The sequence below is a fragment of the Fundulus heteroclitus genome, chromosome 4, assembly GCF_011125445.2.
Source record: "Fundulus heteroclitus isolate FHET01 chromosome 4, MU-UCD_Fhet_4.1, whole genome shotgun sequence".
NCBI classification, from domain to species: Eukaryota; Metazoa; Chordata; class Actinopteri; order Cyprinodontiformes; family Fundulidae; genus Fundulus; species Fundulus heteroclitus.
Genome location: NC_046364.1, coordinates 8,373,347 through 8,389,383, shown reverse-complemented (window position 1 = coordinate 8,389,383; position 16,037 = coordinate 8,373,347). Strand labels below are relative to the sequence as shown.

The 16,037-nt window shown below is 37.6% G+C and overlaps 1 protein-coding gene across 1 annotated transcript in view; it reads left to right on the top strand.

The window, feature by feature from the left end:
• Nucleotides 1-707: 707 nt before the first annotated feature.
• LOC105930144 (CD151 antigen) overlaps nt 708-16,037 on the top strand; it is a 27,883-nt gene continuing 12,553 nt past the window's right edge. Inside the window, exons 1-3 of the mRNA XM_036136002.1 lie at nt 708-885; nt 7,136-7,220; nt 9,971-10,162. Of these exons, the coding sequence (XP_035991895.1) occupies nt 7,137-7,220; nt 9,971-10,162 (276 nt within the window). The 5' untranslated portion in view covers nt 708-885; nt 7,136. The remainder of the gene's footprint in view (nt 886-7,135; nt 7,221-9,970; nt 10,163-16,037) is intronic.

Sequence of the window (16,037 nt, the reverse complement as noted above, 5' to 3'; positions counted from 1 at the left end):
TCCACTGTATATATTAAGATACGCTGTATATAACTGATGCACCTTTTCCTACTTTTGGCACCTTCTTCTGACTATTGATTGACTATTGAGCCAATGGAACAAGTGAATTTCTCCAACGTGAGATCATTAAAGCCTATCTTATCCTATCTTATCTTATCCTATCTTATCTTATCTTATCTTCACAGAGTGGGACCATTAATTGACAGCAACTCATTTACCTTTTCTGAATACCAACATTTCTATCTTACAAATACAGATGAAAACTATTTGTCTACCTTTATATGAGCCAGACTCAAGTGGAACTGTCCAGTCTGACCCAAGCCAGTTAAGTCAAAATCCACACCTCTGCCAAGTACTGAGTCCAACATTCCTGTATTTAAAAATACAGTTTAATCGCTCTTATGCGGTATTTTAATTTTCAAAAAAACAAAAAAACAATAGCATGAGATTTTTAAAATCATTGATTATTCCCAACATGCCATAAATATATCATGGCTTACAGTTTACTTGAGCTGCAAGCCAGGACAATCAAAACAAACCAATAAATACATAGAGGCATGTGAGTTTCTTTGTTTTGATCAAATTCATTTTTTTTGTTTGTTTTTTCTATTTTTGAGCTGCAGAGACTTCTTACCTAGACTGAAATCTGTAATCATGGCCTCTGGACATGAAAACCAAGAAACAAGGTGGCATGGGGAGGAGTCTCCTCAGGCAGCTCCAGCCTCTTTTTTTCTGAGCTCAGCACTTTGGTTGTTTTTCCCTTTTCCCAGTCCAGCTTCAGGCCCTCCTAGCTGTAGCGTTTCCCCAGCTTAACGTCGACATTTAATCAAATCCAGCGTGTATTTCATCTCTTTTTTTTGTGACGGCGGACAGAAGAAACAGCAGGTGAGTGCCAACAGGAAGTAGTCGGTGTTCAGCTTTAGCTCCTCTCACTGCGGTCAGACGCAGACGGAGCCGCCGCCGTCGACCTCGGTCCAGCAGCTCAGACGCTTCGCAGTTTAACACAAATACTCTGTTTTAATCTGTTTTTTTTTAATAGACTGTTTAAAGTGGGCCGTGTTGATTAAAAAGTGATCTTTATTCGCTGTAGGTTTCATCAGCTCATTCACCTTTAGCGTTAGCTTACAGAGACAGATACTGGCTTTAACAGTACAGGGAAAAAAAGCTTTTTTTTCTGGAATATAGTCATAAGTAACATCATAGGGGATATATTTGTTATAATGACAACAATAAGTGATTTAAAACGCTTATTGTGAGTTAAGACTGTCTAAGGGACTGGAGTAAAGTGAGTAAACTGAGTTAACTTTCTGTAGTTATTGGGTTTTTCCAGGTTAGTAGAAGTTGAATCTGGACCCCTTTACTGCTAAATGCAGCTGCGATTGCTGCCAGCTATAATTTCTTTATATTTCCGAAACAACAACACAGTAGTTGGTAAACAAATATAATTTCATTGGGGAAGCTTAGTTCATATTATAAGTACTTTTCTATATGTCGTTTAAGGTCGAATACATAAAAAAAAAAAAAAAAAGAAGAAGATGATTCAGGAGTTTGTGGACGGGTTTATTTGTTTTTCTAAATATTTTGTGATTTTTCTATACAGAACAGCTACAACAAACTAACAACCTCTCTTTGTTCTGCCTGAAGCCAAATGCAATGTTTTTTACATTTTACAAAGCTTAAGACTGTTACTAAGAGCAGAAACTGTTTTACAGGTAATGTTGTAAGTTTTACTTTTATTCAGTTTGGCATGGACAAATACAAGATCCTGAGTATGATAACCTTCAGTAGAATGCCCTCAATAATACGGGACTAAAACTAAGATTTGTCACAAAAGTAGCTTGCCTACCAGCCCGCAGATGGTCTAATGTCTTTCCAGAAAAATAAAAAATCTTAAAAAGAGTGATGGTCCAACCCCTTTATTTTAAACACGTGTTCTTCATCACTCGAGATGTTTCCAAACAGTCTTGTTGGTCTTTTCTGTAAGTATGACAAAAACGGACAGCCTTCTTGTAGCCAGCTGACAGGCCGTGCGCAGCAACAATCACTGTAATACTGCATTACTTAGAAAGACTGCTCCATACAGCTAGAGAAAACAAATTTTTTTTAAGGTACCATATATTTTGGACTATAAGGCATATTTAAATCCTTAAATATTTCACAAAACTTGATGCTGCGCCTTTTATATATGGTTACCGTTGTGCTTACTGACCAATTTTATGTGGTACAATGTGCTCAGAAATCTGTTAAAATGTATAAGTATGACTTTGGTAAGCAATGAAGCCGTTCCGCTCAATGGATATTCGAAGCATTACGATACACTGCGTCAGTACCTGATTGAACCCCTGAGCTGTCTACAAAAGACTGCCTGACTGTAATGTCAAAATTAGAAGTCCATTCATGTAAAGGCCCCCATATACCCGCACTGTAAAAATAGACCTAAAAACAAGAATTTTTTTCTTGAAATGAATGTATTTTTCCTTGATTTGAGCAGGTAAATAGGACTATTTGCCAATGGAATAAGATTTTTGCACTTAAAATAGGAACAATTAATCTCCATCTTATTTTAAGTGCAATATATCTGATTATCTTATTTTAGGGGTAAAAATACTCATTCCATTGGCAAATAATCTTATTTACCTGCTCAAATCAAGGGCAAATACATTAATTTCAAGAAAGTTTTACTTATTTTTAGTTCTCTTTTTGCAGTGCGGGTGCAGTTCACTCTGCAGAGGTCCGCGCTTACTTGAGGCGTACTCTGAGCATACAGATACGTGCAGAACTCAATTTCTACGACCTCGTACGCTGTTTCACACCATAAACTTCTTGTAGGCAAGGAGTCTTTACATTAAAACAGTTTTTTATGTGACACCGAGCTTGATACACTGAGCTGCTCCAAGCAGACTGTCTCCAGGACGCAGCATCACAGTCCCTCTCTGTTCTCACTGACAGGTGGGAGCCTGCTGGAAGAGAAACGGCTCTAGGTGCTCAGCTAGCTGTTTACACATTTTACCATCCCTTACACCGCTTCGTCCCACTGGCATAAATTGTGGGAATCGTAGGAATTTGCCACAAGAAATGTAGGCAATAGTACGCTCCACTATGAAAACGTTGGTGGACGTCGAGTTATTGGAATTGGACAATATATGATATCACCGTCACCATTGTTCAATATCCCAGTAGCATAGGGCTGCTTGAATGCAATATTTTACAGGTTATTATATTTCAGGTGCAATAGATGCAAATTATTTATGCCAATAATATAGAATACAATAACCCTCTATCGTCCATCAGTGGGGAAACTCGGGTGTATCTGCAGCATGTAAGGGAAAAGTTTGCAACAGAAGAAGAAATACTGTACAGTTATTAAAAATGGCATAGACTGAGTCGGATTAGATGAAATGTGCAACCGCGTAGGGTGATCTGAAGGTAAAAGATACACACACATGATTGTGCACAAAAGTATGTTTTACTAAATATACTTTAATATTTTTTGAAAGGTGTGATATATTATGAAATCCTATGTGCCATTGGATTAGCTTTCACTGCCCTCAACACCCACATTTGATGAATATTTAAAATCAATGGCTTAGACATGATTTTCAGCAACGATTATCCACTTACATGTTTCCCTGATATTGCACAAACCCTAGAGTGATGTCTCTCGTTAGTTTGAAAAATATCTATCTGACAGTCTACATACCTTAAAGGGCAAAGGTTTGAAAGCAAGACCAAATTTGTACATAAATCCCCAGTTAATGGGTAGATTTTTCAACAATAAATTAACAATTATATAAAGAAAAACTTATCAGAATGCAATTTTACAATGGTCATCTGTTTATTCATGCTGAGACTTTAGTATTACTATTTTTAACATCACCATGGCATGGATATAATATGCAAACGGAAGTGAAGCCGTGACTCTTGCAAATATTCTTCTCTCTAAAGCAAAGTCCTTCTTTTATTTTTATAATTTATTCATTTATTTATGATGTGGTGACATTAGGGAATACCTAAAGGTAAATTAAGGGGCATATCAGGGAAAGAAAAGAGGTAATATGCAGGCAATACAGCCCAAAATACATAGAATGGTTAATTTTATCCATAGTAGGCCATAAAGACAAAACAAGTCCAGTGTAACCAAAGAATGAGGAAACTCTTCTTTGAGGGTAAATCAATGATACAGAAGTGCTTCACTAGACTTTTAAAACCTAATTACTACTTTCTAAATACTACTTATATAATTAGAATGTATTTCCTTGCGTGGCTTTTTGATAAAGCATTTTTTTTACTGTTTAACTAAAGACTATTTACAAAATAAACTGAGCTGATGACATTCTAAAAAAAGCACTACAAAACACATTGAATTGCTAAGATACGTCTTTAATCATGCACTTAAGTGTACTAATATTTTTCTTTCTTTTTAATGTAAACGGCAATATTCCTATTCTTAGGTTTGTCTAATTTGTTTGACAAAGGATAACTTCCCTTGTGCAAGAGTATACTGAACGCTTGGTCATGTTTAAAAGCAGCTTCTCTGAGCTTGTTCTAAGCATTTTAAGCCTTTAGATAAAACACGAGCGCTGACATCAGCAGTGTTGTTACAGCTGTCAGACTGACAGCACATATTGACTTTATTTAACAGAGAACTGTCTTTCTCTGAGTGAAGAAAAAAAAAAAAACTTAATTAGATCCACAAACCATCCAGATTCATTTTAGAATAAAGCCCACAGATATCTTCACTCAGCAGTTTTGTGTTGTGCTCTGGAAGAAAAAAAAAAAAAAATGACAGCGTTGGCAGTTACGTCTTGTTTGAATTTAATTAACAGGAGCGCTCTAAAGGGCCCACTGCAACAGATGGAGAGCAGACAGGGAGCAGCCACACTCCGTCACTCTCTCATATGCATCGCCGCCCATAAAGAGACTGTAAATGTGGGGGTGGGGAAAGGAGAAGAGAGTCAGAATGAGACATGGAGTGGAGAAAGAAGGAGGAAGCGCGAGTTTGGGCTTGACTGGGAACTTTATCCAAGAAAACTGTGGGTTTAAAGCAAGGATTGAAGAGCAGAGTTAACATGAAGGCAGCTTGTGTTGTTCTTAATTGTGATAATGATTATTTTTTCCTCAACCTGTCGGTGTTTGGGTAGACCGTGACGAGACTGCTGTCAGATTGGAATATTTTTAGTATGTTTAAAAAAAAAATAAAATAAATAAAAAGATTGGTTAAATATGAATGTAACCCCTGTGAAATGTACATCTAAGGCCTAGGGTAGTGCTTTGAAAAACGAAAAGAGGCAATCATGAGGACAAATATGTTCTTTAAAATCCCAAGACACAGAAAATAATTTTTTCTGTAATCCTGTTTACAGAATGGAGAAGAGATGCAAACAGTAAAGAGAACTTGATCTGCGTTTTCTTTTCTGCAGTTTTAAACAGTACTGGAAAAATGATTTGTACACCAATATATTGCTAGTTGAGAAAGTATCATTAATGCCTAAAGTCCTGCAATTCTTAGGGGAACTCAGTGTTCAGTTTATAACAACTTTGGAAGATAGTTAGTATTGATTTTACATGACTTTTTGTCAATTTTGTATTGAAACTATTTTGATAGTTGGTGAAACCGTTCAAAAAACAAAAAAAGGTTCTGATAATTATTTATTCCATATGACCCAGCTGGAGCTGAAGGGCATTTTGGGATTTTGTCCCTGGGAAAGTTGGTGGCCGACACCTGAGAATAAGGTGATTATTCTTTAATCCCATCCTGTGCCAACCTTTAGCTCTTACTCACGTCTTAGTCATGGACCTGTATGCATTCAGATGCAATAACTCAGCTCACTGACTCTGTCCACGCCTGTAAACTAATACTCACTCCTCCACAGTCTCATTTAGCACTGCCACAATTCATTTGGTAAAAGCAGTTCACAATAACTATGAAGTTAGTTTTTAGGAAGGTGCAATTCTGTGCCTGCTGTACCAGCAGCTCCAACTTATTGGTTGATTTAAAAAAACAAAACAACAACAAGGAACCTACAAAAAAGTTGGTTAAAACTATTTAGTCTAAGCTAATACCTGCTAGCTTTAGCTTATGTTGTCCAGGAGGTTTACTGCTAAACTGTCGCAGGTAAAGACGCTTTATTGGCCTTTTTAGATTGCTCTCAAACATCAAGGCATGCAATATTTAGACAACATTACAGTATACCATCTTTAGTATCACTTTGGTGTTTGAAATTGATGTGTGTGAGTTTATATGAAGAACTGCATACTACTTAGGGTAGTAGAACTTTTTATTGCCTACCCTGGAATGGGTGACAATAGTTGAATAAAATTTTGGCTCTCAAAGGCCAAAATAGTGCAACATTCGTGAAATTATAACGTGTGTAATAGTAGTGGAACAATAAGACAGTAAAATTACATTAATAATTGAATAATCTCTTTTAAACCCTGAGTTTTGGCTCTCAAATGGCAAAATAGTGCAACTTTCATGAACTTATATAATATGTATAATACTAGTCGGGAGAGAGAAGGCTGCGTTCAAGTAACAAACAAACAAACATCAAATTGGTATCTGTGCCTATTTGTTGGTACTCGCTGATACCGATACCACCATTTTAGTGCTGGATCGGTGCCCCATCTGTTACTGGTATAGGTATCGGTGCAACACTAGTTATAATACAACGGAGGAAGCCCTGCAATCTAACACTGGTTTATAAATTACATTTTATTCATCTCTAACCGTCCCTTTCTGAAGTGCATAAATGCTCAATGATCAGGAAGGCCACCCTGGTCAAAGATGATCCCCTCCATCGGTCCAGCAGCTCTCGTCAGACACAAGGTTTAAAGTCCCTGTGGCCCAAAAAGTTATTTATTCGGGTTGCTATATCCACCTTGAACACTTTGAATAATAGCAGCATGTTTACACAAAACAGACCTGTTTTATACGTTTTAATGTGCTTTTTGTGAGTGGTATGGGGTTCCATTTGTGCCAAAAATAAGTTAACATGTCTTGTGACGTATTTATGTGTCTACAGCTATGTTTACATGCACAAAAAAAATGAAAAAACAAACCTGGATGGACTTTAGTGGAGAAATTTTGTAATTTGTTTGGTTTATGTTAACTATAGTTGTCCATCTACTCTTTCAGCATGGGGGCTTATGAGGAGAAAAAGGAAACATGTGGAACTGTCTGCCTGAAATACCTGCTGTTTACGTTCAACTTTCTCTTTTGGGTAAGTTTCCATTTAGGTACACGTAGCCATGTTGCAATCCAATCGTCATGCGAACTTTTAAAATGGCAGAAAAAAGAAAATGTGAATAAGGCATGTTTCCATTCACTGGGTTCAGCGCTCACAACATGGTCATCGTAATTATTAATCTCTTTCTATATAGATAGATACCACTGGAAACTTTGAGGTCACCCAAAACATGGCATGCTTTTTCAAGAAAACCCACATTTTATTAATCAAGTGAGTTGCAAAATTAGTAAAAAAAATATGGTTGAGAATTTGAATCAGGTGAAGCTGCCACTTGAGGATTTCTTGATAGACCATATTAACAGACAAGGGTTTTTTTTATCTTAAATGCAAAATGTATATATTTTTTGGCTTACTTCTCTGAGAGGGTTGTTCTTTCAACAGATGGCATGTTTTTAGAGTCTGTATACTCCAGTTAATGATTATTCAATTAAATTAGTTGACGACTGTTTCATTAATCGATTAATCCCCATTAATCCAGGTAATTGTTTCAGCTGTAGTTGTCTGGTTTATTATCAGTGTTTGTAGTTGGAGATATGCACCAGAATGTCTGTTGTTTTTATTTAAATTTTTACTTCCAACGTCAGCAAAGATAACACATCAGAATTCACATTTGTTTTGCACAATGAGGTTTAAATATAGTGTGGCAGTCAGTATAAAAAAGCACGTCCTCCGGGTTGTTGCTCATTGTCAGTGTGAATTCACAGTTTTCCGCTCTGCACATATGTGATAATGAATCTGTTCTTTCCCTCTCTATTGGAAAAAATACGGTAAATTATAAACGTAGTTGCAAGATCGGAGTTGTTGTAAATAATTTCGGCGAAAAGAAAACTAAGACTGCTTTCTTCTTCAGTTTTCTTCATAAAACATCTAACCATAAAGTTCAGGGAGGTACTTTTAGATCTTTTTTTTTTTTCATTTTTAAATAAACAGTAACACATGATTTTAGAAAGTAAGTAAAAATCATTATTTAGTCCTGTGACTGCAGTTGTGCATTTACAGTGTTCTTATACAGCCTTGAAATGTAAGGAAATTGTCTTTCATATGTTTCAAGTCTGAAGTATGGGATAAGAAAGGGAGTGGAAAAGTGTGATTCCAAACATTTAGTACTTCTAAAATACAAAACCATGTTTCATTAAATGATACAAACAGACAATTTATTTTAAAATAGAATAAAGTCACCTGACAGCTTATGATCAGTTAAGTCTAAAATGAAAAGTCTTAATCGTTATAGATTTAAAGTTAACAGGATCTCAGCACCGTTTTTTTGTGTTCAGTGTTGTGGTTTTCATTGGGTTTGGAGCATGTCAAAAGAATTATTAAATGTTTACAGAAAAACTTGCCAAAGTGAAAACCTATTCAAATTAGGCTAAACTTGACAGACGGAATTGAAAATGTAAGTCTGAATCTGTAAAGTGTGCAGGAACCCTGTTTTTCTGGCATGTTACCTGTGAGTTTCCAACATGTTTTCATGAATGGACAAATTCTCTTATCCTGCATAATGTTCAGAGGTTCTACTCACGGCCACTGGGAGGCGCCAAAGTTTGAGCTTCACATAGTTGCAGATTTGATTGAACTATTTACTTTGATTGCGTGTGGACAGCAGAGGTAAAACACTTTGATTCTGTTATTTCAAAGCCTAAATCTGATTCTTCTTCTTAGCTTTCAGGCGATTCTGGCCGATCTTACACATGTTTCTGTCATAGTATAAAGCCTCTGCTGTATACATGTTCTCAGCTCATTCTTAAGTTCCTAGTTAATTAGTTAAACTGTGTTGTATCGATAAGAATCTCCTTATTCTCCTGCACTTGCTGCTATTGCACTTCTGGTTAGACCTAAACTGCATTTTGTTGCCTTGTACCTGTACCTGTGTAATGACAATAAAGTTTAATCTAATCTAATCTAATCTAATCTTCTTAATCCTGACAGCTATATGCTGTGATGTTCCTCCCATTTTCTTTTGAGTGGTTTCAGTTGTTAAGTGAGTAAAAACCCCTGGATGGTAATTATTATGCTGCTGTTGTAATGTACAGTAGTTTCATGTTAAAACCTTTTTGAGGCCAAAACTGATTTTGTCCACATAATGTTGGGCATTACAAAATACATGGCTTTTCTTTTTTGGCAAATATTAGCTGAGCCAAAGTTTTATATCTAAAGGAGTTTGTCGTTTCTTTGGAGTTCCAGTAAGCGATGTGCAGAAGGGTGTTTTTTATCAGGTAAACCATGCAGTTATTTTTGTTTTTTTTATATATTAAAAAATAAATAAACCATGCAGTTTGAATCCACAGGTTCTCCAGCTAAGCTTCAGGTGATGGGACAAATCTGAAAACCAGTTGTTAAACATTCTTTTTTAGCTGGTACATTTTTTTTTTATCAACAGTGCATTTAATGCTTTCAAATTGAAGCACATCCTTAATTGCGGTGTCAGTTTTTTAATTGTTTTTAAAAATAACAAACAACTTTTGGCTTTTACAATATTAGCTGAGCACTTTCTGCTAATGAATGGCGGACACATGTTAGGCTATTTCAGCTCTATAGTTATCCTTTAGGATGAGCAAATCTTGTACTTTGTCCTTTTAGATGCTAATTTAGACAATTTAGAGATACAAGTCAACTTTCTTTCTCCTCATCTGTGGCACTTTCTACTCCTCTCCGGACCAAAACTGCACGCCGTTTCTCTTTAACGTTGACAGAAACCACAGTCTCATCCCGTTTCTTTCTCCCAGCTGGCGGGAGGAGTTGTGATGGCCGTGGGTGTTTGGACCTTGGTGGAGAAGAGCGACTACATAAGCCTCCTCCCCTCCAAGACCTACGCCGCCTCCGCCTACATACTGGTCCTAGCCGGAGCCATCGTCATGGTAACAGGCGTTCTGGGCTGCTGCGCCACCTTCAAGGAGCAGAGGAATCTGCTGCGAGTGGTGAGAGATCGCACATAGGTAGAAGGATAATGGGAGCTGCCCGCGACTTCAGTGCTGTGAAAATGTCACAATGTGTGAAGGAGAAGTCACTTCTGGGGTTTCGGTATCAACAAAATGAAGTCAAAACATGCAGGCAAGCATGTTTTTTTTTTTTCTGCTACTAAGCACAACAGTGAAAGCTTTTTTTTTTATTATTATTATTATTAATTAATGTAGAGTAATTGAACTGAGCACCTTGGCAAGAAAAACCAAGTGCTATTTTTCCCAGTACCTACTTGTTATGAGATCCAGGCTAATGTCTTGCATTTTAGACAAAACAAAATAAATGACTTGGAACATAGAACCCTGTTGACTTTGCAGCAAGAGGGTCCCAAGTTCTTTCTGCATGCAGTTTGCATTTTTTGTGAGAGAACCGATGCACGTACGGCTTCCTTTCACAGCCCAAAAACATGACCGTTAGGTTAATTGGTCTGTCTATATTCCTCTTAGGGGTGAGTGGATGTGTGCATGGCTGTTTTTGTCCTGTATGTCTTTTCCATCTGCTGCCTATCGAGTGTCGCTAAACATTTTCCCATTTAATTTAAGAAGCTTTTTTGTTGTTAAGTCATTATCCAGGGTGGCCGCGGGTCCTTAAAAAGTCTTAAAAAGTCGTAAATCAATTTTCCTCAAAATAAGGCCTTGAAAAGTATTAAATTGTCTTAAATTAATTTTGCATGGGTCTTAAATATTGGTGTGTCACGTCACCGTGGCAATCTGTTCTGCTAGGTCGAATATTTTTTTCCGGTAGCCTATGCGCTGCGTTGTCGATGGCCGTTTCTCAATATGCGTTCTTGAGCAGGCTCGTGTGCTCTTGACACGTCATCAGCCACAGACCGAGCACTGTTGGCGCGGTACGCACGTGGCGTCACCATCTTATGAGCAACGCTCCTTGCCTTTAAGGTAGGACAAATGGTGTGAGAGCGCACGTAGCAACCAGCCGTTACACATGCAACAGAAACAACGATATGACCGACTTTTCAGCTGTTAAACTATCGCAAGAGGATGTCCAGGCGCCCATTTTACTGGTAGAACTGTGGAACAACATACGCCAAAAAAGTTCGTGTGAATCGCCCGGTGGACGGGCTGGGAAAATGCGTGACAGCAACCGCAGCGGTGCGCGAACCCCGCCGGCCGGCCGGTGTCGCGGGAGCGCGCCTCGCTCTGTACAGCTGAATATAGACGAAGAAAACGGATTAAAATGTGACCAACGGAGTTACTTGTTCTTATATTAGTGATATCAAAACGTTTGAATATACCTCTTGTGTGAAAAAAAACGGTGTTTATTTGGCAGATTCGTTTACAAAAGTACGGGTTTAATGAACACCATTAAATCCAAAGTTTTTATCTGAGGTACGGCTGATTTATTTGTTGTGGTCTCTTGTCATTCACATACAACAATAAACCGTGAGAACCGACGTGAGTTTTGAAACTGCAAAGCTTTGTCTTAAACGGAAGATCAGACTGCATCTACAGTAAACAGCACAGCGTTCATAGACCAGTGTGATGCATTCGCGACTGTTAGAAAGCTATGGTGCTTTCAGGGGCATGGGACATTTCAAACTTACAAGGAAAGAGGCATAAAACGGAAAAGAACTTAACTCATACAATAATGTATTTTTCCAGAAAATAGCGTGACCTTTCTAACAATACTTAATGCTCTATACTTGTATTTATTAAATTGTTTTTGATTATGCACATCTGCTAGCTTTTTATTCTGAAAATTCTATAATATTACAACAGCAAATTATGAAAGTTCTTCAAAAGCCTGTTTAAAAGTTCCAAATGGGGCTGCAGATCAAACAGCAACAATTGCCCTGTCATTGTTTTAACGGCCAGAATTTGCATTTGCTGACTAACTACAGATGGATATACAGGAATAAAGTCATACAAGTGCCAACCCCTCATAGATAGCAGGGGGTGCGTTTTTTGGCAAATGGCTGCCGAAAAATGCACCCCCTATGTTTTTAATCTAAAAATTGTCCCAGACTCATGAAATTCATAATGGTAGCTTAGAACACATTTGTAAACATGTAGGAAATGTTTAATCAGCTACAAGTGTATATTTCAGTAAAATAGCAGGGGGTGCGTTTTTTGGCAAATTTACATGTAAATGTATAACACCGGCACCTCAGCGGTGGCCTATAGACCAATTCATTGTTATTGTTTTGATGCGGGTTTTTCGCGCATGCACGCCGGACTGGTTGGCAAAAGGCGAACACAATGGCGGACGCAAACAGAGAAACTGACGAGTTCTCCACGTATTTTTCTTCTTCAGATAACGTATCACAAGATCGTTATAAGAGTAAGTTAATGGTTGATAATATCAAATTGCCAGATCCACACAGCAAAAGCCTGAAGGGACGGAGGGAGTCTGGGAAATGCTGACAAGTGTTTCGTACCGCGACATACACCTGCCTTATAAACACGCAGGCCAGTACAGACAAGAGAGCACGAAAGCCCCTGAAACCACTGGACGGCTACAATTATTTTATAATCGGGAAAAAGGCTCCAGCAACCCCTGTTTTATTTATTTTTGTTCTGAAGGAACAGTATTTTATATATTTACTTGATTTTATAAGCATTTGTTCATGGGACTGTAATGACATGTTTGTCTTTTCGCATTACACACATTTAGTCGATGTTCTTAAACTCAACAGTCATTTTGATTTGTATTTCCATCGTACGTTTGGTCTTAAATTTCATTTAGAAGTGGTATTAAAAGGTCTTAAAAAGTATTAAATTTAACTTGTTTATACTTGTAGACACCCTGTTATCAGTTTGAGCCATCTAGTGAAGTCCTTGTAAATAGAGATTCATCAAGGAATCAGCTGGTGATAAATTGACCTATTTACAGTTTTACATGCCCTGACTAGTGACCAGTTGGTTGCAAACACAAAAATCCTATCTTTTTCTGGTCTTTAAACGCACCACACCTCGGCACTACCATGTTTTGCTAACCGCGATTTGAAGGAAGTCGTTAATTCGAGAACGGATGTTGGAGTTTTCTGTTTTGGTGTTTAAAAATAGAAGCACACCTGTAAAAAAAAAAATACAAAAGAAGAAGCACAAAAGGTGTAAGGAGGTTTTTAAAAGGAAATTGTATGTTTTTATATAGAGTTCTGTTTATCATATTACTCCTTCGCTGTTTTGTAGTTTTTGCTCGGTCGTACTTGGACTTTTTACAGGTGTGAAAAAGAGCTGCGTGCGACACGCCGTCGATCCGTACCCACCCGGGGAGTTTCGTTTTTTTCAGGGTAAATTGACCTCGAGTCGACGTTCAGCAGATACCAGGAAGGCTGAATCTTTTATAGCACAGTTGCTGTGCTTTCTCATTTTGAGCCTTTGTGTCGAGGAGCTCACTGGTTCCAGAGACCAGTTAGCAGGTAATGGTCTACATTATGCTGTTTAGAGTTAGCAACGCTAACCACACTGATCATATTAATCAATTATGCAAGATGCTACAGGAAGCTCCGAATCATGTTTTCATCATTTTAAAATACTAATCTAATCATGAAATAATGAACATCGATGAGACATTTCCCCACAGGAACAGTTGCTAATAATATTGACGTTGGTGAGCAATTAAGTCTTTTCTGGTTTCTTATTAGAAAATCCTCGTTAGCTAATCACTCTACCCTAAAGTCTTAAATAAATGAATTTATTTATAAAGGACATCTAACTACAGTTGACCAAAGTGCTTCACGTGGTAAATGATCAACAACTCCTCCATAACAAGCAAAAGTAATGAATACAACAAGCACAGCAAACACGCAGATGCCCTGATTAATTCGAATTGAGAGCCAGTGAAAAGAGAATTACAGCAAAGATTCAAAATTGATCAAGCATTTGATCAATTGGTTTTCAAAGGGAGGCTTTCATAGAGCTTAAGGTCCACTGCAGGTTTTTAGTCTGGATCTTAGGGTGTCGGAGAGTAAATGACTAGGGAATCGTATGACTGACGCAGATCAGATAAGTAGTGTGGTGCCAAGTTATTAAGGCTTTTAAAAGTTGGTAGTTGCAAGGTTACCTAACATAAAGGTGCCTTTTGCTTTCAGTCAGGAGGTGAGCTGCTGTATTTTGTACAACCTGTGAGTCTGTGAGTGAGTTTCTGGTCAGGTTATGGTTAAATACATGTTCATTCAGTTTATTTCCTCATTTCTTTTTTCAAATTTCGTGAGTAATCTTAATTTTCATATGCGTTATCTGTCTAATCAAATGTAAATATCGAAAGGTACGCTTAATTACAAGATACTTTATCCATGTATAGTATTACAATTTTTTTTCGCATTTATTTAATTTCTAACTCAGCAGTTTATTTGCACATGACCTCTTCTTTTATCTTATGATTTCAAAAGCTTGATGCATCCTGAAGAGTTGAGATTACAGCCACATGGAAGAATGCACTTGTCGGCAAGGAGAGATGCTATCTGGATTGTTAATAGAGGTTGAACATAAGGTCGGGAAGCAGGGGGAGAGTGGGAAGATAATGTTTTTTTGTTTTTTTTTGCGTGTGTGGGTGTGTGGGGGTTCTTGCCTGTTTTTGCTGAGGAGTACACACGCACTGATTGGCACCTCTGTCGTGTAACCTGAAGGTCACAAGTTTTGGTGTCTTTAAAAAAAAATCTAAAGAAAAGATTCCCTCCCCAGTTTCACTGCAGTATTTTGCTTATTTTGAGTCCCAAACGGAGCCGCTGCTGATGCCTTTGATTAAAGCGAAGGCCTTTTGGGGAGGATATGGATGATGTTTACGCTACACGTGAAATGAAAAGAGGTCACAAGGAGCGACGATCTAAAGATCAAACTGTCCAGGGACAGGGGAGTTGTGGTGAGGTTCTGCAAACACACGCCAACATTGTTTTAACAACAGAACAGGGAGAACAGCGAAGAAACTAAATGAAGATAAATTCTTACAGTGAGAAACTAATGCATGCAGCTTGACTTGTTTTATACTTAGTCCCACTCTCTGCATCTGGCCCTTGTCTGCACCAAAGTGGGGATTTTTCAAAGCAGAGGTTTTCTGCTTTGACAATGCTTATTGTTCACTCTTTTTTTTTTCTAATATTAAAAATATTAATAAAACCCTGTTTTACAACAACTCCCCTCAGTAACACTGACCTCTGCTTCAAAGATAAATATTAAAATCAGGGCCTTGAACCGATTTTTTTTTTTTTTTTTTTTTTTTTCCCCAATCGGTTCGGTCCGAACAGAAACGATATTATAACGTTTCCGGTTATGAGTTCCACCAATAAATTGACGTTTTCGAACCGGTTAGAACAAAAAAATACTGTTCCCGGAACGGTTAATTTCGTTCCTTTCGTTTGACAAATATAGCTAATGATATTGTGTTTGGAATGGGCTTTTTACTTAACGATGGATCGTAATTTACCTCTTATTTAAGATATGTAGCTCTAGTGGAGACACCGCTCTCTCTCCATTCAGTCAGCGAATGTGTGATGTGATGTCACACAGGAAGTGAATCTCAGCCGTCATGGTAACGTGCGCAGGAAAATAATTACTGTTTTTTTAGTTAATTAGGCAATGAAAACTTTGAGAAATGAAATAAAACCGGTATTAACCGGTTACCATTATTTTTAAATAAGTGTTTCAGTTCCAGAACATAAAAAATAATAACGTTTCCGGTTTCGTTTCTGTTCCCTGTAAAATACAAAAAGTTCCCGGTTTTCGTTTTCGTTCCTAGAACCGGTTCAAAGCCCTGATGAAAATTTCACGTCCAGAAGGCTGATTTTATTTATTTATTTTTGTCTGTGCCGGTCTGTCTTTTTAGTCCTCAAAGAGAAACTAGAATCAGCTGAACTCCCTATTTACAGGGGACAGC